Source organism: Eutrigla gurnardus (assembly GCF_963514095.1).
Source record: "Eutrigla gurnardus genome assembly, chromosome: 15".
In the NCBI taxonomy this organism is placed as follows: Eukaryota; Metazoa; Chordata; class Actinopteri; order Perciformes; family Triglidae; genus Eutrigla; species Eutrigla gurnardus.
In genome coordinates this window covers 6,073,756-6,096,504 of record NC_139938.1, presented here as the reverse complement: position 1 = coordinate 6,096,504, position 22,749 = coordinate 6,073,756, and the positions used below count along the sequence as shown (strand labels likewise).

Below are 22,749 nucleotides of genomic sequence, written 5' to 3'. Positions count from 1 at the left end.
TGATGTGGATCAGTGAGTCGACTGCACGCTCATTCCTGGCATGCAGCATGATGTCATCAATGTAGATGAGGTGGCTGATGATGGTTACTCCACTTATCCTTGGCCACTCTTAGTGATGATCTGGCAGGGGGTTCAGGCCTATGCAGGATCGCAGCGGGGACAGAGCATCTCCTTGGTATATGCCGGACTTGATGGTAACTTGTGCAATTGGCTTTGAGTTGGCCTCAAGAGTCGTCTTCCACAGGCCCATTAAGTTTTTGACGAGGGCTCTTAGTGTAAGGGGAACCAGTATTCCAGTGTCCATGTGTGGCATCGACTCACTTTCTTGTAATCAATCCAGGCTGTGGATATATATATATATATATAGACATATTACACACATAAATCATTTATATTAGATCATTTATTCAATCATTTATATTAGATTTAATTTTATATAAGAAATAATATAAAGGGGGGGCACGTATATAGGCTATATATATATATATATATACACACACACACATATATAATGTATATTACATTAATATATAATTTTATATAAAAAATAATATAAAGGGGGGGGGGGGGGGGGGGGGGGGGGCGCGCAACAGCCCCTCCTCCTCCGCCACCAGCCCGCACGTGCTGCGTGCTCGCCCCTGAGCCCTTCATCTCGTGTGTTTCGCCATTGGTCTGGGATGATGTCATCCACAGTAGAGAGACAATAGAGCCCACCTCCCCGTCAGTGTCTCCTCACACGCGCATCGCAGCTCAGAGTGACACACGCGCTCAGACGTGACGCCACCGGAGTGAGCCAGGCACTCTCGGATGACATGTAGTAATTTATCTGTGCATCTGACGTCCGGCAGAGCTGCGCATCTTTTTTTTTTCTTTTTCTTTTTTTTTTATAAATACATGAACAAACGTGCAGGCGGAGAAGGTGTCACACATCTGGATCATACCAACGCAGCGGCTCGTGCTACTCGGGGCAACAACACACACGAGGATTTCTCATTCCGCTGCGCATACATGATGAAAAGACCACGGGACTGCCACGCTTGATGTAAGTGATGTTTTCTTTTTGGTAACGTTACTCGTCGCGCTCGGCCTGCAGCCCGTCGGTCAGTCAGCGTGCAGGCTGAGTCCGGCGGCTGTCACCGCGTCGGTCAGCGTCGGTAGCTCCCAGCGCCTCCTCGACGTCTTGACGCCTTTTCATTTACACTCATGTTGACGCCACATGTTAAAACCACGCAGTGCATCCTCGCGTTGTTCACCGCCGCTCGAAGGGGGTCGGCCGCCGTCATGATTGTTCGCCACAACACGCGTGTTATTTGTTAAGATGCGGCCATGTGTGTATGAGCCGCCACTTGATGACAGTGAGGAGGTGGAGGTAGGGGCCTGTCGACCTGGGCCCCGTCACCCACAGCAGCTTCATTTGTCATCATGGTAAAGGTTCAAAGAATGTGCAGCGATTTAAAAAACACAACAACAACAGAGAAATTAGGCAGTGCGCCATCTAGCGACCGTATAAACAGGAGCTAATAGATTTTCCATCTCTGGCCTGCAGAACAACAATGCAGAGGAAGAATAAAGATGAATAGCTGGTTTAAGATCAGATGCTGATGAGAGGAAAAGCAGGAGAGATGTGCGGGAATGTGAGCACATCGTTTTAAATAGCATCAGCAGGTGATTTATTGACATACATCTTGAAGGGAAGGTCTCTGTCAACGTTGTCAGTAGTGAATTAATCAAGCAGAACTAATATTAAAGGATGTGCAGAGACGAAGGAGCGAACACACTCGTATGTAACTGACTGATTTGTGATAAAACATATTTATGGTTGTAGCTAAGACAAATACATACTGAAAAAAAGAATCATTAACTAGGTGAGATTGTGGAAGCTTGTTCATGTAGAGGCACTAACTTCACAGGAATCACTGTGGTGAATTTGCCAGAAGACAGTGTCTAACCCATGTAAACCCTGATCCTGCATTAAGCAACATTTCTGGTGTTAATACATGACAGGGTCACTTAGTGTAGACTAATCATCCGACTCTGCAGCTCACAGTGTGAATCTGCTTTGAGTTGAGATTGAGTTTTTCTGGCCTGAACTATCAAGACTGTTGAGTTGACTCAATGCTTTCTCCTTTTAAAACCAGACATTTCTGGTGACACTGTGATGCTCCAACGGAACAATAATTAAATTGACATTGATTCTTTCATAAAAGATGGAGTATAATCTGATTTTACTTACTAATTAATTAAACATTTCGTGTTCAATAATCTGTTTACGATGAAGCAAATGGATTGCTCAGGAAGAGGAAATGATTCAATCTGAAAATATTTACAAGATATTCATGAAATGTATTTATGAAATATACAGCTATGGGCATTACTTTGAGATTACTATCACGATCAAATAGAGTGCCAAAGATTTCACCAAAATGATTTGGTGGATTGACGGCATGGTTGCTGAATGACTCGGTCTGTCTTCTCTGTGAGGTGTTTACATTACGGCTTATGTATTTTAAGTTTAGAGCAGAGGTCTTCAACGTTTTTCAGACCAAGGACCCCTTGGCTTATAGTGACCCGGTAGAGGGACCCCCTATTACATATAGCCTAATATAAAATTGTGTTGCTTATTAACCCAGGGCTGATAATAATGTGTAGTGCTGCCTAGAAAAGTATAAAAGTACAATGTAATGATGTATGTATACAATGCTAAGTCATTAAAATAATAATTGTTGACAGATTCATATATTTACAGAACATAATTGATTCTATTTTGGCATTTCTACATCACATTTCACAACAAAACATTTTTAAAAATTAATTTAAAAGACTTACATTCTCTTTTAAGTTGTATTTGTGTTAATGTGTATTTTTGGACATATTTCCATTTTTTGTAAGAAAAAAAGTTTGGGATTAAATCATTTAGGGTGCCCCTGCAGTAACTCTGTTGAAGATCTGTGGTTTAGAGAATAATGAAAACTGTCCGTCTTAATGCCTCGTGGTCGAGACGACATCTTCACATGACACTTTTTGTTTTAATGAAACAGTTTTATTTTAATCTTCATATTTGAGAACCAGTAAAATGTATTTTTTAATCAACGCTTAACAATCTTAAGTTCATTTCCATCCATTGTCTTATTGCTTCAGCTCTAGTTTGCAAATTCTACCCTTTTCTCTCATTGCTCCATTGATCCCACGCTTCAGACATCCAGGTCAGTAACTCTAAACTGATTAAAGATGGGTTTGTTTATGTGATAACTATGGACTTGTGGCCTTTCCCGTTTCCCTGCCTTTCACCCAGTGCATGCTGGGATATAGTCTTGGGTGACTCTGAACAGGAACGAGCAGGTAGACAGTGGATGAATTATTTCTGGACCGTCTAAGTCCTGCGTGGCTCAAGGGCTGAAATGAAAGTGATCCATTTAGCATTTAACCTTAGAATCACACCCGCCATTAATAATGAGAATTTCATTAAGCGACGATGACGCTGCCGACCGGCTGCGGCTGCCTCGGGGTGTTGTTGTTTTCATGCACACTCATACTTTCTTGCAGGTTTTTTCGAGGACATGAAGTTGGTCTTGCATAAATTCCGGCGAGGGAATAGAAACAGACTGTTGGTACCACACTGCAACTAACAGATGTTGCTGTTGATACCTTTTGTTCAAGTTGAGCAAGCTTCTGTCAAATAGAATAGTGTCAGGTTGTTCCTGGTGTTATTTTTCTGAGGGGAAAGGCCTAAAGGGGACCATATGTTTTTGGGACTTGCTGGACGTGTGCTTGCTCGATTCCAATACGTTATAAAGTATCTCCTTCCCTGCTTCAGCTCAAAATACACTCTGACACAAACATCGATCAAATACAGAGCACACTGTGGCTCTCACTGTGTAATATGAGACAACATTTGTTGAGTTGTTGTCTCCACCAATTCATTTGTTTTTCATGACTGTCTGTATTTTTGACTGTTTGTTTGCAAGATCCAGCATGTCAGAAAATGACAGTTTTGGTGGACAGAAATGCTTTGGCACCAGACTACTTCTCAGTGGTGTTCAGGTCTGGGTTCTCAAGTGTCTGATACATAGCAATCATTAACCATGGCAGTGTGCTTCTTTTTTAATTCTTCAAAGATTTTAAAATATATTCAAAGCATACTGTTCTTCTTATCTTTATGTGACAGAGAGCTCCAATCCCGACCAACCACAAATCCTTTCTCCAAGCTGCTTTTGTCACTGTCTATTCTTAGTATGCTATTTTAGGATTTAAGTCCTTTTGGGGGGGGATTGTTTATTGAATTTAATTATTTTTTAACATCACAATGTGTCATGATTTTGTGAAGACATACAGAAGCTCTTCTTGTTTTTTTTCCAAACACTGTGCTGTCTGTCACCGATTAGCATTCGTTTTCTCCTTGATTCAAATATTAGATTTTTCAATATGTCTGAATTGCAGCACAGGCAGGAAATCTGGGCCACCCTGAAACAATATTGCTCTACAGCAACCAATCCCATTTTATTTCCTATAAAAGTAGAGGCGTAGAGGCAAGTCTTAGTGTTTACCCAGTTTCACTGAATAGAGGAGGAGAAGAAGAGATAGCTCAATGTTCCCTGTGACGCTGCCCTCTCATTGGCCAGTTTGTGCAGTTGCTTCCATCACTTTCTGTCGGCTGACTGTGGAGATTCGTTGATGTAATTATTTTTGACTTCTACTCGGCAGCCTGTAGTGGTGTTGTGTGGAGTTCTGATGAGACAGTGAATCAAAGCAGATTACAGTGGAAAAGCAATTCTAGCAACACGCTAATGTAGATTCGCAGTCAAGATGTATTTGTCTTTTCAGGTCGTTTAGGATAAATGCATGCTGCGACGTGGATTCAGAACCAATCAAAGACTAGGACCAGTGTTTCAGGTGAATGTAAGAATGCTAACTACACGATGCTCATCCTTGTGTGTCATTATTGTACCATTATCATGGCATTGTTGATAAACACACTCATTTGGGCATCTGAGTCACAACCAAGTCATCACAAACAGCAGGACTTCCAGTTGCAAGTCCAAGTTAATCTTACATCATTAGATTTGTGACTCAAACCTGATTAGTGTGAGTCATAACAAATTACTCAAAGGTAGGGCCCTATGATTTCCGCGATGCGGAAAATAATGCAGACAGAATCGCAGAATTTGACAATGAAAATAGAATCAACTGTAAAACGCCGAATTCCGTGGAATTTGCCAAAATCTGCATACAATTTATAAAAAATCTTCTCTAAAATTGTAAGAAAGAAAAGAACTACTGTGTTTTAATGTAATTAACGGGCAAACCGCTTCATCCAGCGTCTCTCCTCTCTGTCTGTTTCACCGGGGGCGGGGCTGAGACACACACACACGCAGTGACAGTCATGTCGAAGACGTTTATTCTAACTTTTCAACAAGAATCCGTGTGATGAGCAGCGAAGAACAGAATCTCACATCAGAAACGTTCAGAAATGAACTGTCTCGGGCAAGGTGGAATCTGGCAAATCCTGACTTTTTTCACATATTATCTGTCTCGTGTAATACTGTCAAAAAGTTAATCTTATTAAAGATACCAATTGTGGCTTTAATCCATACAAAAGCCGAAGCACCAAAACAGCATGGTTTAAAGTTTTTTTAGGTTCGTGCAGCTAAAACGTGCGGAGTGTTTGATGGATATCATTATATTATTGGTGGAAATGTATTGGTTCTAGCTATAGTATATGAAGGGCCTTATTAAATTACCAATTTGTCATACATTTTATGTGTTAACAGTTTTATTAGGATTCCACAACCATTTTTGCGGCTTAATGAAGACAAGGTTGCGGTGGCTGGACGCCAGCGACACCAGACAGACAGTTAATGCCGTCCAGCGCCTGTTAGCTTCGCAGCGTGGCAGATCTGGTCAGTAACCCTCGTCAGTCTGCTGACAGCTCAAATCCATCCACGCACTTTTTTTTACACTTTATACGTTGACACAGCGACCTCCCCGTTCATTGATTTAACCCGGTCACTGGTTTTCAGCCATGTTAGCTCCTCAGCAGCTCAGTCTGTGTGGATGTAGAATCTCCTGTAGGATCACCAACTGTTCCATCCTCAGTGTTTTTAGGTTAATAATAATGTGAACTTCATAGTGCTTTCCTCCTTCTGAAGACTCATTTTCCTGCCATCTACTGACTATCTCCTTAACAACATTCGGCTCATTTTCTGTAACCAGTGCAGCATGGAGAAATTAGCACTGATTTAATGCTACACTGGTTATAGAAAACAAGCTGAACCCTGGGTTGGGTCTAACATTCCCTCCGCCTCACACCCTGCTGCTCCAGAGAAGGACAAGCTACCTAACAAGCTACTTAGCTAACTCGCTACATAGCTACCTGGCTAACAAGCTACCTAGCTAACTATCTACGTAGCTACCTGGCTAACAAGCTACCTAGCTAAGTAGCTACCTGCTAACAAGCTACCTAGCTGACTAGCTACGTAGGTGACTAGCCAGCCATCCGTCTCCGGGACTCAGAGAGCTTTCTGGCCCCACTAGCTAATGTGTTGTCACCATGACAACAAACAACAATAGATATTTTCTTTTGTACTATTCAAATAGTCACTGAAAACAGTTCAATGTCCGTTCTATTATCGAATTTCTGTTTTCACTGTGATGAAAGAGAAACTTGCTAATGCAGCAGAGGAAGACTTACTCTAACTCAAGCAAGATTCACCAGCCCGTATTAGAGCTACATTATTGCCTGGTTTTTGTTCTGGTGTTGTCCACTCTGCTGTGTGGGCGGGCGTTCGGCTTTCTGGTGCCTTTTTGATGAAGGAGCTGCATAAAGCCGGGGCGGGGAGCTGGAATGAAGAGACCGCCATCAATCTTGCACAGCCAGACAAACCATCTGTTCCCGAAAAAACATCAGCCCTCTCAACAGCTTGTCACCCAAAAAACACTCACTGCGCCGCCTCTACAGCTGGAGACACACTGTGCACCACTAAATCCAGCCCACACCCGGTTACTGACGGGAGATTCTTTATGATAAGTAATGCACTGTCCCGTCCTGTGTGAGGGCCCGTCGTTTAATCAGTACACGTCGTTCTGTTCCTGTTCTCTACTCAAGACAAAATGAATGACTTCTTATTGTAGCTACTAGCCACAACTCTGAGTTTTGCTTCATGAAATATCACACAGTTCACTGGTGCCAGCTAAGCAAATTACAACAATTTATAACATTGCAGGTTTTGCTCAGGTGTTTGGGAAAGAGTTAAATCACCTGGAAAAGCATTAGCGTGTGTGCCTGCGACTGTAAAGCTGTTATCTTTATTCTGCTGGTGGGGTAGCAGTGAGCCGAGGGAGGCCGTCGTGATCTCCCCTGCAGGCTCGCACAGCTCTCGCTCTACAGGAACTGAGTGGAACTCATTTAAAATATTTCCTTTTATCCGTGTGAGTTTACATTTCTGCTTTCTTACTTTAATGCGCTTGGATTTTGAAGCAGCTGAGGTGATTGCGAAGCTTAGCGTACGTTTGCCTTTCCCCTAAATATTAATAGACACCTTATCATGTGCATACATTTGCCTCTGCGCCCCTTGATCCACCCTGTGACATTTGTTTATCCGGCCTCATATGAGTAACTAACTCTGTCAAAACTTCTATATGGGATTCAGAGTGGCTGTCATGTCTCAGTGCTTCCGACAGGACCTCATAACTTATTTACATTTCACTGTAAACTGAATTCGTGCCTAGTAGATATATTATCCAATCTCACACACTGTTATGAATTGTCTGATGGATGATATTGGTGCTGTGCACTTTGTACTCAGCTGGGATTCTTACACCCTCACAAGTATAAACACACATAGTTTTAGGAGTTTCTTATTGTGCCAGGTTGTAGTCTGCCCATTGTCTATAATATTACTGTCATACATCACAGAATCTCTGATGGCCCCGGACTTGGACGGTCTGATCAATTTTGGCCATCAAACTGAGCTTTTCTGCTCTCTGTTGTGTTTTTTTTTTTTCCGGAGCTGTAAGATTGGCTGCCACCGCAGCTCTGGGATCTGGTAACTGAAGCTATTAACAAGGAGGCAGGAATGAAAACGATGAAGTCTTTACACTTTGTACTGTTTGGCTGTAACTGTAAAGTAAAGCGGATGGAGGCGGCTCATATTTGAAAGACAATCACAACAGCACTCGGCGTGTATTGCATGATGGCAGAGGAAGCAGCTTACAGGCTTTCATCACAGCCCTTTAATGTGTTGGAAAAACCAACCAACTGGAGGGATTTCACATGAACACAGTTAATTAAACACAATCTTAATTAGCCTCCTAATCAACCGTGCCCACACCATTTTACATCTTTGTTCCCGTAGGTGGATCCTGTCACTAGCTTCCCTCAGGGCCAGCGAACAAATGCACAGATGACAAGATATTTGAATTCTCAACAGTTTTCGTCTTATCCTGTCAAAATTGTAATTGTCTTAAAACAGAAGTCTTGAAAAAAACAGATCACCACAACTGACATGACCAGAAGAAGTACTCAAATGGTTTACTTTACGGCATTATATGCAAATGTATCAAAAGTAAAGTTACTCATTCTGCAGAAAAAATGACCCCAGTGCCTGTAACATATATATTATATTGTAGATAGTTAATACCGATGCATCAGTGTGTAATATAAGTAGTATTTAACTGCTGTAGCTGATCGAGGTATATCAGCTACACGGGTTTATGTATATAGGCCTACAGTTAAGTTATGTCCAGTTGTGCCAAACCTAATCTGAAAATTAACTCTCACTGTTGTGATTGGTCAGAAAAGTCCTAACCAGATAACTGGAGTTGTACTGCTGAGGAATAGTGATTAAAAGGCATTTTAGCATCTTGTTCTTAAACTCCTCTTCCTTTGAAAGTCCATAAAAAGGACATTTCCTTTGCAAAGTAGAAAACTGCATCTTCTCAAAATGGCGACCACTAACCAAACTCATCAAGATTATACTCCATCTTGCTCTAAATTACTTTGATTGCCTTTGCTGTAAATGTTTTACTAGATGACTCATCACTTTACAGAAGAAAAGGCAAGATTTCAATTACATTTACATTTACATTTAGGTCATTTAGCAGACGCTTTTGTCCAAAGCGACTTACAATAAGTATATTTGTCAAAAGAAGGAAACAAAGAAACCACGACGTATCATTGCCGATGCAGTAAGAGCTAAAAATAGAACAAGTGCTAGGTCCTCATCTGAGTAAAGTAGTACTTCAAGAGTAACAGTGCTACGATCCGAGTTTTTTTTTTTTTTTTTTTTTTTTTTTTGCGGGGGGGGGGGGGGTCGAGGGAGGGTGTTAGTGGGTCATGCTATGTAGAGTCGAGGTGAAGTCTGAACAGGTGAGTCTTGAGCCTTTTTCGGAAGATGGCAAATGACTCTGCTGTCCTGACATTGGTCGGGAGTTCGTTCCACCACTGAGGCGCCAGAACAGAGAAGAGTCTGGACTTTGCTGAGCGACATTTGTTTGATTTCAGCGATGGTGGTACCAGCCGGCCAGCTGAAGTAGAGGAGCGGAGTGCTCGCTTCGGGGCATGAGGTTTGACCAGTGTTTGAAGGTAGGCAGGTGCCGTTCCATTGATGGCCCTGAAGGCCAGTGTCATCGTCTTGAATTGGATGCGTGCTGCAACAGGGAGCCAGTGGAGGTCACGGAGGAGGGGGGTCACGTGGGAGAATTTGGGTAGATTGAAGATAAGGCGTGCTGCAGCGTTCTGGATACGCTGCAATGGTTTAATCGCATAGGCCGGGAGTCCGGCCAGGAGAGAGTTGCAGTAGTCAAGGCGGGAGATGACCAGTGCTTGGACCAAGAGCTGCGTTGCATCCTTTGTGAGGAAGGTCCGAATCCTGCGGATATTGTAGAGGGCAAATCTGCAGGATCGGGCCACAGCAGTGATGTTGGGGGTGCAGGATAGTTGGTCATCGAGGATTACACCCAGGTTCCTCGCAGTTGAGGAAGGAAATACTGTGATGCCCTCAACAGTGACCGACAGGTCCATGTGAGGGCAGTCTTTCCCTGGGATGAAGAGGAGTTCGGTTTTATTCAGGTTAAGCTTGAGGTGATGTGCAGTTGTCCAGACAGAGATGTCAGCCAGACAGTCCGAGATGCGAGTTGCAATGTGAGCGTCAGAGGACGGGGGAAAAGAGAGGAACAGCTGGGTGTCATCAGCGTAGCAATGGTAGGAGAATCCATGCGATGTGATAACAGAACCTAGTGATCTGGTGTATAGTGAGAACAGAAGCGGTCCTAATACTGAGCCTTGAGGGACACCCGTGTCCAGAGAGCAGGGTTTGGACATAGAGCCATTCCATGTGACCTGAAAGGTGCGGTTTGTCAGGTATGATGTAAACCAGGTGAGAGCAGAGTCGGTTATGCCAAGTTCAGCCAGAGTGGAGAGGAGAATTTGGTGGTTGACTGTGTCGAATGCAGCAGATAGGTCAAGGAGAATGAGAACGGAGGAGTTGGATGATGTTTTGGCGTCTCGCAGGGACTCGGTCACAGTGAGGAGGGCCGTCTCAGTGGAGTGGGCAGTCCTGAATCCTGATTGGTTAGGGTCTAGGAGGTTCTTCCGCAAGAGATAGGATGACAGTTGGTTGTAGGCAGCACGTTCCAAGGTTTTAGAGAGGAATGAAAGAAGAGATACAGGTCTGTAGCTTTGGATGTCAGTAGCGTCAAGGGTGGGTTTTTTCAGGAGAGGCTTCACGATAGCGGTCTTAAAATCCGCTGGAATGACACCTGAGGTGAGGGAGGAGTTGATCAGGGTGGTGAGGAATGGCAAGATGTCGTGTGAGATGTCCTGGAGAAGAGAGGAGGGAATCGGGTCAAGGGAGCAGGTGGTGGCACGGTTAGATGTAACAAGTGCGTGAACGTCTTCAGAGGTGAGGGGGCTAAAGCTGGTAAGACCATCCGAGTTGAGAGTTGGGGGAGATGTCTTCTGGGAGGGAATAGGCGTGAATGATGAGCTGATGTCATTTACTTTCTTGGTAAAGTAAGTTGCAAAGTCATCGGCAGTAAGGAAGGAAGGGGGCGGAGGGGTAGGAGGGGTGAGGAGGGAAGAGAACATGGAGAAGAGTTTCCTGGGGTTGGAGGCAGAAGAGTTGATCTTTGCCAGGTAGAAGGCAGATTTAGCTGCCGAAACAGTTGAGGTGAAGTCAGAGAGGAGGAGGTGGTAGTGAGCAAGGTCCTCGTGCTGTCCCGATTTCTTCCATTTTCTCTCTGACGCTCGCAACAATGATCTGTTGGTTCGCAGAGGTTCAGACAGCCAGGGAGGGGGGGGAGATGATCGCGCCGGTCGTGCGATTGGGGGACAGAGAGTGTCCAAAGAAGAGGCGAGTGAGGACATCAGGATAGAGGAGGCTTCCTCAGTAGGCATTAAGGAGAACTGTTCCGAGGATGGGAGCGAGGAGATAACAGTTGAGGAGAGAGCGGAGGGAGTGAGGGATTTCAGGTTGCGGCGGCTGGTGACCATTCGAGGCGTAGAGGGGAGGGATGTGGTGGGCTTCATGGGGAGGGAGAAAGTCACAAAGTGGTGGTCGGACACGGTGAGCGGGGTAACAGAGATTGCCGAGATGCCACAGGATCTTGTGAAGACAAGGTCAAGTTGGTTCCCGGCCCGGTGAGTTGGTGGAGAGGGGGAGAGCGTAAGGTCAAATGCGGAAAAGAAGTCGATGAATTCAGATGAGTGTAGCTTTCCCGAGTGGATGTTGAAGTCACCGAGGACGACGAGCGGTGTGCCATCATCAGGGGAGCAGCTCAGGAGGGCATCCATCTCATCCAAAAAGTCACCAAGAGGACCGGGTGGGCGATAGATCACTATGATGTTGAGTTTGAAAGGAATGGTGACAGCGACGGCGTGAAATTCAAGCGTAGATTGGGGTAGGTGGTCGAGAGGAAGGACCTGGTAGGACCATGTGGGTGAGATGAGGAGCCCAGTTCCTCCTCCTCGCCCTGTTCGTCTTGGGGAGTGTGAAAATGAGTAGGCAGTTGAAAGGGCAGCTGGAGTGGCAGTGTTTTCTGGGGTGATCCAGGTCTCTGTGAGGGCCAGGAAGTGGAGAGACTGCAGGGAGGCATAGGCTGAGATGGTGTCCGCCTTCTTGACTGCAGACTGGCAGTTCCACAGCCCCCCTAGTACTTCAAGTTCCTTACCGGTGGAGATTGGTGGGTAGCAGAGATTGGATGGGTTACAGCCTCGAATGAAGGGACTTCGGTAAAATCTTCTCCAGTGCGATGTCCTGACTGGGATAAGACACATGGCTGCGAGGGGGGGGGGGGGGGTTGAGATGTTATACCTACCTCAATGGGCTTCCTCTCTGGACTCCCACAGATAGACTCCCTGTGTCTTTGTTCAGCTGTCTTCGTTCTGATGGCCCGACGCTGCAGCTGACGCTGTAGTGACAGCCTTTTAAGTGCTCAATTTACCGCAAGTACTGACTGTGGCTCCTCCTTCCCTCTAATCAAGTCTATTCACTACAGGTGAGCTGGCTCAAACAAGCTGATTGCTCACTTACCATAGACAGCTTCACAAGAAGTTCAACAACAAGCTATCAATACTAGACTAAATGTTACCACTAGCTTTACACACACAATGCCTAAACCCAAATCTACAATTAGTTTCTGACTTACCAACAAGAGACAAAGCAGCTTCCTTCCTTTCTCCAGACCAAATGTGGTTTGAAGAGATTGAGGCGCTTTATGCAGATGAGGGGAGCAGATTTTCTGTGGGGGAGTGGAACTCTCTCTGGGCATTGACTTTAGGCGTTACAACTCTGGAGACCTTTCACACGCGCAAAAAAAAAACCCTGATATAACACAAGGCATATGGCAAAGAAGCATAATAGGTAATCTTTAAGTATATGAACATGAGGAAACATTTTATTTTTATAAGCCTTTTATTTTTAACTAATTATTGAGATTTCTCAGGTTATTTGACTGAGACAAAGCAGGTCATTATAATGCTTGTCTTTTTGTTTATCCATTTAAATCCTGTTGCAGATTTGACTGTATGTAATACTGTGTGTGTGTGTGTGTGTGTGTGTGTGTGTGTGTGTGTGTGTGTGTGTGTGTGTGTATGTGTATGTGTATGTGTATGTGTATGTGTGTGTGTGTGTGTGTGTGGCCCTTAAATGTCTGCTGAAGCTGTGACTATGAGTGAGTGAAAAGGCCACTAGCCAGCCTGCAGTTTAGTATGTGAGTGAAAAGTGATCAGAGTGATAGTGACTTCCACCATGACAAAACTGGGTCAATGTAACCCCCACCCCCTCCACCACAGGCAAGGCTGCAAAGGGGGTGGGGGGGAGATGAGGATACCATCACCAGACTCTGTGCGTGGATATAAGCATGGGGACGCTGGAGCGCGGTTGGTTTTCTCCATGGGTTGGTATCCGTGTTGTGTTGGGACTGAAGGCATAGCCAGATTATTTTGACACGTTCCTTCCTCCCCTGTAGTCTGTGGTTGAAGGTGTCACGTCATAATCTGTCCCCTTGTATTTTCTCTCCACCCATTTTGTATCTGTCAGACAGTGTTGTATTCAGTATCTGTTCCTCCCAGTCCCAATTTTAACCTTTTGGTATCAAACTCCCTGAGAGATTTTCAACATAAATGTGAAAAAAATCCACCCTTACGAACACTGTTTAAGAATCTGCACCACATCTATTATAAATGGTTGTTTTATCTAAATGATACAAAGCATTTTTTTACTTACCCTAGTGAAATTTACTCCTGCAAATAGATCTAGTTTTACTGCCAAGTTTTGAGATATCCATCTCAGAAATGTCTGCCTATTTGCTAGATCTCGCAAAAAAAAAAAAAAAAAAAAAAAAAAATATATATATATATATATATATATATATATATATATATATATATATATGTTTTGTCATGTGAACCCACTGGTAAATTTTAGAGCAATGAAGTCTTACAGTCTCTGACCATGCTAGCGGCATTAGGTTGTTTTAGGCACATCTGTGCTTTGAGCGTTATGCTCCAGTTATGCTAAAGTCAGCATGCTAATGTTAACCATGATAATATTAAGATGCCTCATCGCCACCTTCATTTTGCATATTAGCATGTTAACTTTTCGATAAACAGAAAATACAGATGACGCTGACAGGAATGTGAGTTTTGCAGTTATTTATAGTATTGAACTATAAAGCTGCTATCAGGCTGATGATTCCATTACATTAAATGTGATCGTGTCATCAAAGATATTAAAATTCATCCTGTTGGAATATAAATGTCCAAAACCAAATTTTATGGTAATCCATCGAAAATTGTCAGGACATTTCACCGTGACACTATGGTGACATTGGAGAAAAAGTCAGGCGATTCATCCTCTCGGGACCATGAATGTCTGTACAAAATGTCATGGCAATCCATAAATACGTTGTTACCGATATATACTTCATGTGAGGATCCACTGACCAACAGACAAGATTGCCATCCCGACAGCAACATAGTGCTGCTAGCATGGCTAAATAGTCAACTCAGTAAAACTAAAACATGAACTGTGAAATTCAGGTTTCAGTATCGGCCCATCACGATCAACATGTTTCTTTCTAGACTCCTCAGTTTACATCAACTTCTTACAACGATGTGGAACAACATTGTTTTTTGTTGTCTAGAACAACAAAAAACTGCATAGGCATACTTCTTATGTATGCAGTAAAATGCATCTCTTTTTTCCTATTTTGGAAATCTCTTGCGCTCCTTCAAAACAGAACTCAGCTGTGCTGTGACCTCTATGCTAACATTAGTATGCTAACATCCTCCAAACTGACTAATACAATATACTATAAGTAAAAGTATAGCCACCCCTACAGGCATGCCGCTAGTGTGGCGAAAACTAAATTAAAGTAATTAATCAACCGAAAACACTCCTGGGTGCGGTGAACATCTCAGATTGATTTTATTTAACAGTGCGTGTATCAGGGGGTGTTTTTGAGTTTAACAGCAGTCATTTTTCAAGTTTTTGAGCAGCCTTATAATGAATGTACCAAATTAATATCAAATATTAAGTCTTGTAGTAACTGTATCAACCTGTTATTAATAACATTAATCATAAGCACAACCTAATGATACAAAGAAAAATCTATATCCGTATTACAGAGTACATTTATAAACTACATCCAGTTAATCCCTTTTTGCTGTGTCATGGTGACAAAGTGTTCCCTGCAGCTGAGTTGTATTGTTATGCACCCAGTGACTTTCTGTTTATACCATGGCCTGGACAAATGCTCATCTGTAATTGGCCCAAAGGATTCAGTTGATTAATTTTATTCCAGGGGCAGGATGCATAAGCCAGATGGCTGGGAGCAGGAAGTGTTTCGTTTCAGGTAATCGCACGGCTCTCCTGTATTAAACAGTCGTTAGAGTGAAGGATCCCACTGAGCCTCGAGCTAATTCTGAGTCACCATGTTGTTTTTCAGTTCAAAGACAGCAGTGCAAGACGAGTTTTGTACATCTTAAGTCGTGCGTAAAACATACACTTTACACACCACAGAAGCATTCACATGCACGGTGCAGCTATGTTTTACAGTGTATTTAGCTATTTTTATCCTCAGCTGTGACTTGACTTGGCTTATTATTTTTAGGTGACTGAATGTGTCTTGTTAAGAATGCGGATTCATGAGAGGAATGAAGTTTGTTGCAGCTCATTTGATGCAGCTTTTGTGACTGAGCCTTTAAGAAAGCCTCACTGCCATCAGGATTAGCTGGGATTATTTGCTGCTAACAGCAAACAGGTACACACTCCTGCACCTTTGGATTTGGAATTGTATGCCCTCATGCTAATGATATTACTGGGACGCAGAAAGTCCTACAAATATAGATGAGCATTAAATGCCTGGCAAGTGACCCTGGTATAATGACTGATGTGCATGTTGAAATGGATTTGTAACCACGGCAGTGTCATCCATTCAAATCAAACATGCACCTCGGTGGGTTTATAAAAGTTCTCCTTTCATTTGCATCAAATGTAAAAAAGGAAATGTGTGACACGTTAATGATCAAAACTCATATGCAACATTTTTGGTTGTTGGTTTTTGTTCTTTGTGTGTTTTGCAAAAGATACCTAAGAGACAAAAATGTGCAAAACAATAAAATGTGTTGTCATTCTTTGGGGTTTTACTTCACATTTCACGTAATTTTTAATTGAATTACAAAATATGGTAACTTACTATATCAAAAGAAAATCTGTAGTCACAATTATGCACTCTAAATAAATATAAATATAACTAAATATTTCACCGCTGCAAGGTAATGCTCAGAATTTTGCATCAGCATGTGCCATTTGTGTCTTAATTGATGGAATGTAAAGTGAGCCCCATATTTTTACATTGTTTGAAAAATGTCAGTCCTTTCCTGACTACTCTCTTTCTGTCTCTCTCCTCCTCTTCATTGGACAGCTTTGCATAAACCCAGATGCCTCCCCTTCCTCTTGATGAGCGTATAGTGGTCGTGCAGCGCCCTAAAAACTTAACCCTGTGTGAGGCTTCCCCACAAACCATCCCACAGCACTCCTCTCAAATATCAGCCTCTTCCAATGGACACCCTCCTCACCTCCACTCCTCGCAGTCCCATTTCTATGCGCCCTCGTGTAAATCTCTGACTCTGGAATGCAAGCGCAGACCCTCTCGTGTGCAGAAATTCAAGAGCGACCAACCTGCCCCCCCAGCAGGTGTCACACACATCCCTAGCCACTGTCACAGCAATGGCACAGTAACTCTCGGCCCACGGCTGCCCTCCCACACGCATACTATCGATATCAGGGTGACGGTGGACAAAGGAGGACGGGGAGGAGGAACAAGCAACTCGTTAGGCCGCAGCGGAAGTGTAAAAGGTGGCAGAGGGAAATGTGTCTCCACGCTGTTGGATCAAGGACAATGTGAGAGAAGAACAGGAACTGCTGGGAGGCCAGGTGGCGCCGAACACAAGTCACAGCGAATTCGTCATAGTCAGCCGTCATCTTCCCCCGGAGGCGCCCTACAATTCGTCCCAGCTCAGGCTCAGCAGCAGAGGTTCAGGAGTGAAAAGGAAAACACTAGTCTTCTGAACAGAAGCAACCAGGAAGTTCCCTCTCTAGGTCACAAGAAGAATTCCAAACTGGGAACTGCCCATCAAAGCCATAATAGTCACAGTCTGCCCTACCAACAGAATTCCCTCCCTGTGCCCCATGCTGCCATCCTAAACTCCAACCATCCGTCATCCCCTCCCTCCCAAGTAACCCATGTCCCAGTATCATTTCAGAAACTTAGCCAGCCACACCCGTCCCGCACCAAGGATCTCCGCCCTCACATTCTTCATGGTCTACCCCTCTCCCCCTGCTCCTCCCACGCCGGAGGGTTCCCCAGCCCTGACCACACTTGCACCATCGACTGCACCCACCCATTCAGTTGCTGCTGCTGGAGGTTGGTAAGATGCAGAAGGTGTAAGGGGCATTCTGCCAGCTGCCAAGGTGGAGGAAGCTCTTCCACTTCTTTTTCCTGTGTTCATAATGTCCCAGCAGTGAAGAAAGGAGGCAAAGAAATGGGCCTGAGAAATCTGGGTGGGTGTCTCTCCACTGCCTCAACCTCCAACACCTCCTCTTCCAACAGCACTGTGTCTGACTGCCGAGCAAGCCTGTTCAAACCTCTCCGCTGTGCCTCCTGCTCTGGCGAGGCCAGAAACTTCGAAAGTCCTGCTATCCTTCGCAAAAAACTAGTAGGGGGATGCCTGCCCTGCACCCCGCTGTCCTCTTCAGCCCCTCTGCGGGCGATACAGAGCTGCGTCACAGGCTGCAACCCCAAAGCCTCTCAGGCAGGCAGCTCCACCTGCAGCTACTGTAGCAGCGACCCCATAGTGGTGACATATAACCCTCGCAGAGGCAAACCTCCAGGAAGAGGCGTCGGAGCGGCTCATCCGATGGGTATGTTCCAAGCCGATGACGATGACTACAGCGTGCGTACTATCTGGCCTGAAGAACTGGCCAAGAAGATGACCCATTCTAAAGCCCAAAAGAATCACTGTGCCGGGATGGGAGTAGGAGTCGGGAAGACCTGTGCAACCCAAGTCCAGAACGGCAGTAACGGTACAGGCCTTGCCCTCCTGGACTGTCAAAAACTCCAGGAATACACGCAGCCTCATCTTACGGATCGTGCTGGCCGGCGGCGGCTCCAGCAGGGGAAAATGGCTGCCCTTGATTTTATGGGCCGCAGGTCAGGGTCTGGGTATGACGAAGGCAGGAACTCGCTGAAGAGGCTCTTGAATAAAGCTGAAGACGGAGGAAATGAGCAAGACGAAGACGCAGCATATCCACGTTCCCCCTCTCCCCGCTCTGCCTCTCCGCCGTCCCCAGTGTCCTTTTCGCCCCCACCGTCTGCCCCCAGCACGCTTATCAAACCCAAACCCTGGCAGAGAGACAGAGAGGGAGGACATTCGCTGCCGACGGCTCAGTCACTTCACCTGGCCCTCAACTCCCTGAACAGAGAGCAAGATGAGGAAAACAGCAGAAGTAAGAATATCTTACAGTTCACCTAAGTGCAAATGGTAAAATATATATATATGTGTGAAGTCACCTATTTTTGTCTGCAACACTGACTGGCTCATATTGGGTTGAATATCATTTACCAGTATTTTTCCCTTTGATGCTGCGGACATCCATCCATAAACTCTCTGTTGGTTAGTTTTAACTAAAGATGTGCTACCTGTCTGTGTTTGGCATATGCTGTCATGATTCTGAGCCGGTTCTGCTTGACGTGTTAAATAATTTACCGTGTTTTTTAGCAGACACACTAACATTTGGGAACATATAGCTTCTTTTTTATCTCAGCAGTTGTTCCAATGTAGCATTAAAAATGTGCTAACGACCAAATCTCATCCAAATCAGATAAGTACTGCTAATTAGAGTTGACACTTATTTATAGCTATAGAATTTATTTTGTTATGTCTTACACTTGTAATGTTTTCTACAAACTCTCTGCCTCGTCCTTCTGCAGTGCACCTTTCTCTGCCGCTGTCCTCTTCTTTGCCGGCTTCTCTGTCCGACGAGACCGCGATGACTCCTGATGCGGAGAACGCCGTGGTCAGTCCCATCCTGCCCTTCCTGTTTCTGGGGAACGAGAGAGACGCACAGGACTTGGACCTGCTGCTGCGCCTCAACATCGGCTACGTGGTCAACGTGACCACACACCTGCCCCTCTACCACGTCAACTCTGGACTGCGCTACAAGAGGCTGCCGGCCACCGACAACAGCAAGCAAAACCTTCGACAATACTTCGAGGAGGTTTTTGAGTTCATTGGTGAGAAATATGGTTGTATTGAGGGTTTTTTTACATGACGGATTTTACTAAAATATGAAAAAGAATTCATGGATCTGCAATTCAAATTTTAATAGCACCAGTTAGTAATTCCCCACTCTGCTAATGCCATCTGCACTAAAATAGATTATGAGCGCACAAAATGTCACTATAAGAAATATTCGTACATCATCTGGCACCTTCTCAAGTTGATCTCTTACACCAAACTCAGCTTGGCTTGGCTTGTTAACGCATCATAAAACCCAGAAACAAAATAAAACTATATTAAAAATGATATTGAAGTAGAGCTGAAATGGAAAATGCCTTTGTAACCATTTCAGATCACATCCGCGGTCATATTGTGCACCTATTAAACAACATGTGGTGAAACAATTACAAAAAAACAATTTCTCCGTATTTTCATATCAGAATCCAATATCGTTTTCTTCCTGGAAAACAAAATATGACTTGTGCTTGCATCAGCTGGTACCAACCAATTTCAACCAATAATACCATGACATCCATCCATTAATCTTGCAGTTTCTGCTCTGCAGAGAGCTAGAGAAGGTCTTGAGCTGATCTCTTCCCAATGTTACATCCTGCCCACCTATCCTGCTAACTCTTAAATATATCACTCTACGGAAGATAGATACTCTTGAATACTGTTTCGCTGGAAACCTAACACACATGAAGAGAGCGATGACGTTCTTGAGTGGCGTTTCTCCACACAGCGATCACAGCTGAATGACATCACTGTCATGTGACTGGATGCAGTAGAACAACTGATTTTGCGGCTGCGCCCCAGAGACAGGCGTATCCCTCTCTGAGATGGAGATGGGGTTGAAAAGCAGCACATTTTCCCTTTAATAAGTGCTGATACTGTCCATAATCACAGATGCTCACAGCTGTTGTTTTTTTGTTGTTCTCGTCTACAGAGGAGGCATATCAGAGTGACCAGGGGGTGTTGGTACACTGCCAGGCAGGCGTGTCCCGTTCTGCAACCATTGTCATCGCCTACCTTATGAAGCACACCCTCATGACAATGACAGACGCCTACAAATACGTGCGGAGCCGTCGTCCAGTGGTCTCCCCAAATCTAAACTTCATGGGCCAGCTTTTGGAGTTCGAGAGGGACCTCAACTCCGGGGTGACTCCTCGTATCCTGATGCCTAAACTGAACGGCGTGGAGACGCAGGTGTGAGGGAGGTCAGAGGTCAGGAGAGCGCAGGGTCACTGCCGGTTACAAAGAGATTGAGGCGGCATCGATGAGCGTCAAGGAAAGTGTGCAGCACATTCAGGATCACGAGAAATTTTGCAATTGGTGAAATGGTGGAGTGTTTGGCCGTTAGTGCACTTTTAATACTGTGAAACATGACACAAAAGACTGGATGCTTCATTTGTTTGACTGGTAACTCTTAGACAACATGATCATCATCCAGCATACTGTTTATACGATGACGTGCCAATATTTTGTATAGAGATAACATCATTCTCAGATATTACATCTCTCTACTTCTGATGCCGCTTCCTTTTTGTTCCCATCGTTTACATTCACACACAGACATGATGACTCATCATCATTAACGCATGCAGAACAGGTTTACTGGTAAAGTCCTACTTCCACCACATGTAGCAACACAAATGCACTTTACTTCCCATGCATTTGTTTCATTATCATCAACCGAAGATGAGAATAATTCATCACACAGACCTCAGTCACTGTTTTTGGTTAATGTGATTACGTATGTTTCTTTTTTCCTATTTGGAAACTGCAATAGAGCGGCATGGAGTAGGGACGTGAGTAGCATTAATGTTTGAAACTTGTAGCTAAAGGGACAAATGGCTCATGGAAATGTGTAAGAATGGGTTTTTTCAGTGAAGCGGCCTGCATATTAGCAAAGAAAAAGTATTGCAAATGTGAAATAATTGTATAAATAGAGTTATACAATACACAATATAACGGTGTTAATGTGCTGGAATAAAAACGACATCTAATATGCAGGTTAATAAACTGAAATGAGCTCATTGTAAACACATTTACTGCACACTTTTAGAGATTTTTTTATACACATTATGATTTATATGTGACCAGAGGTGTGAGTTGCCAAGCATTGTCCTGCAGTAAAATGGTGTTTTATTTTGTAGCTAATTCAAAGGGAAATTCATTATCTTTATTTCATTTTTATGACCTAAAACGACATCTTGTTTAGTGTTGAGCATTAAACAGCACAGACGGATATTTCTCTCAATATAAAAAGCACATGGTAGTTTGATTAATTGGAGACTACACAGTAACAAGGCAACATTTAACATCCTGCTTAACTTGTCTGGTCACAAACAGAACCAAACTATATATTATGTGATATGGTTAAAAAAAACAGTTTAAGAATATGAGATTTTATTTTGTAACTCTTGATTTGTGGCAAATTAAAAGTGTTATTTCTCACAGTACGAGAAAGGGGCTGACAACTATGAACCGATTTGTTTCGCTTCATGGTGCAAATACCTGACCTAAGTCATGAACACTCTTAAAGCCAAATCTACTTTCTATTTAATTATGTTAATGCCTTTGTGAAGGAGTAAGGAAGAGATGGTGATGTCTGATAGCTGATTGGTTGATGTCTGTTCCCTTACTGTTCTTTTGCCTTATTGTCCTTTACTGAACTTCTTCACTGTGTCCTTCGTGACTATGCATTGCTTTTATTACGAGGGCTTTGGTTTGATGAGAGAAGCTTGATTCACTGTGAACTCTTCCACTGTAATGTAAAGGTCAAGGTCTGAGTCCTATTCAGTAGCCCTGCACAGGAAATCGTCTGCTTTGTGGAGAAAATGACAAAACAGTGACTCATAAATAATCTATATTGTTCCAACTCATTAAAGTAGGACCAACATTTGGGGCTCTAAACGTCAAAACAATGTGATGCAGTTCATCCAGCTTTTCAAGGCATCAACGCTTCCTGTTAAAACTACATTTTATATCAGTTAATTCAATCTATATGAGTTATGGATGAAAATGATTTTGCACATTTTCTAAACAGCTGCCGACACATAGTTTTTGATAAAATGTTATTCATTTACACAATAATTAATGATGTGAGCATTTGCAAAATAAATTATACTTTATTTGATAGCCTCAAATGTCAAATATGACAGATAAAGAAAGATTCAGGTGCAGGAAGAGGGGACACTGGTGTTCTTATTATTTTATGTATTTGTGTTCTCTTAGATAGGAAGTTAACGGTTGACAGAGAACTCTGATAGTCCAAGGATTCAGCACACATCTATTATTGATAAAAGCAACACATTCGATTAAAGGGGGAGGGTACACTTTGTGTCCATAAAAACCCGAATCATTCAAAAATCTGAGTATAAATGACTGAATATTTCCATATAAATCAAGAGCTCACAGGCTTTTTTAGTATTTATTTTCCTTCTTGTAATTCCAGTTGCCCCTTTTCC

At 43.6% G+C, this 22,749-nt stretch overlaps 1 protein-coding gene across 2 annotated transcripts; it reads left to right on the top strand.

Annotated features, from left to right (window-relative positions):
* Positions 1–785: 785 nt before the first annotated feature.
* LOC311026304 (uncharacterized protein) lies at positions 786–22,426 on the top strand. 2 transcript variants are annotated; one of them, XM_084029788.1, is made up of 4 exons: positions 786–1,042; positions 16,423–18,506; positions 18,991–19,293; positions 20,226–22,426. In XM_084029788.1, the coding sequence occupies exons 2-4, from the start codon at positions 16,439–16,441 to the stop codon at positions 20,489–20,491; spliced, it is 2,637 nt and encodes an 878-aa protein (XP_083885914.1). In that variant the 5' UTR covers positions 786–1,042; positions 16,423–16,438; the 3' UTR covers positions 20,492–22,426. The 2 variants fall into 2 exon arrangements, with proteins under 2 accessions (XP_083885914.1, XP_083885915.1); XM_084029789.1 differs by lacking the exon at positions 786–1,042 and adding an exon at positions 13,245–13,392.
* Positions 22,427–22,749: the final 323 nt, after the last annotated feature.

Bases quoted from the DNA above. Each gene is read 5' to 3' on its own strand.
- LOC311026304 (XM_084029788.1), top strand. From the start codon at position 16,439: ATGCCTCCCCTTCCTCTTGATGAGCGTATAGTGGTCGTGCAGCGCCCT. The intron at 18,507-18,990 runs GTAAGAATATCT...GTCCTTCTGCAG, and splicing joins AGATGAGGAAAACAGCAGAA to TGCACCTTTCTCTGCCGCTG. The intron at 19,294-20,225 runs GTGAGAAATATG...TCTCGTCTACAG, and splicing joins GGAGGTTTTTGAGTTCATTG to AGGAGGCATATCAGAGTGAC.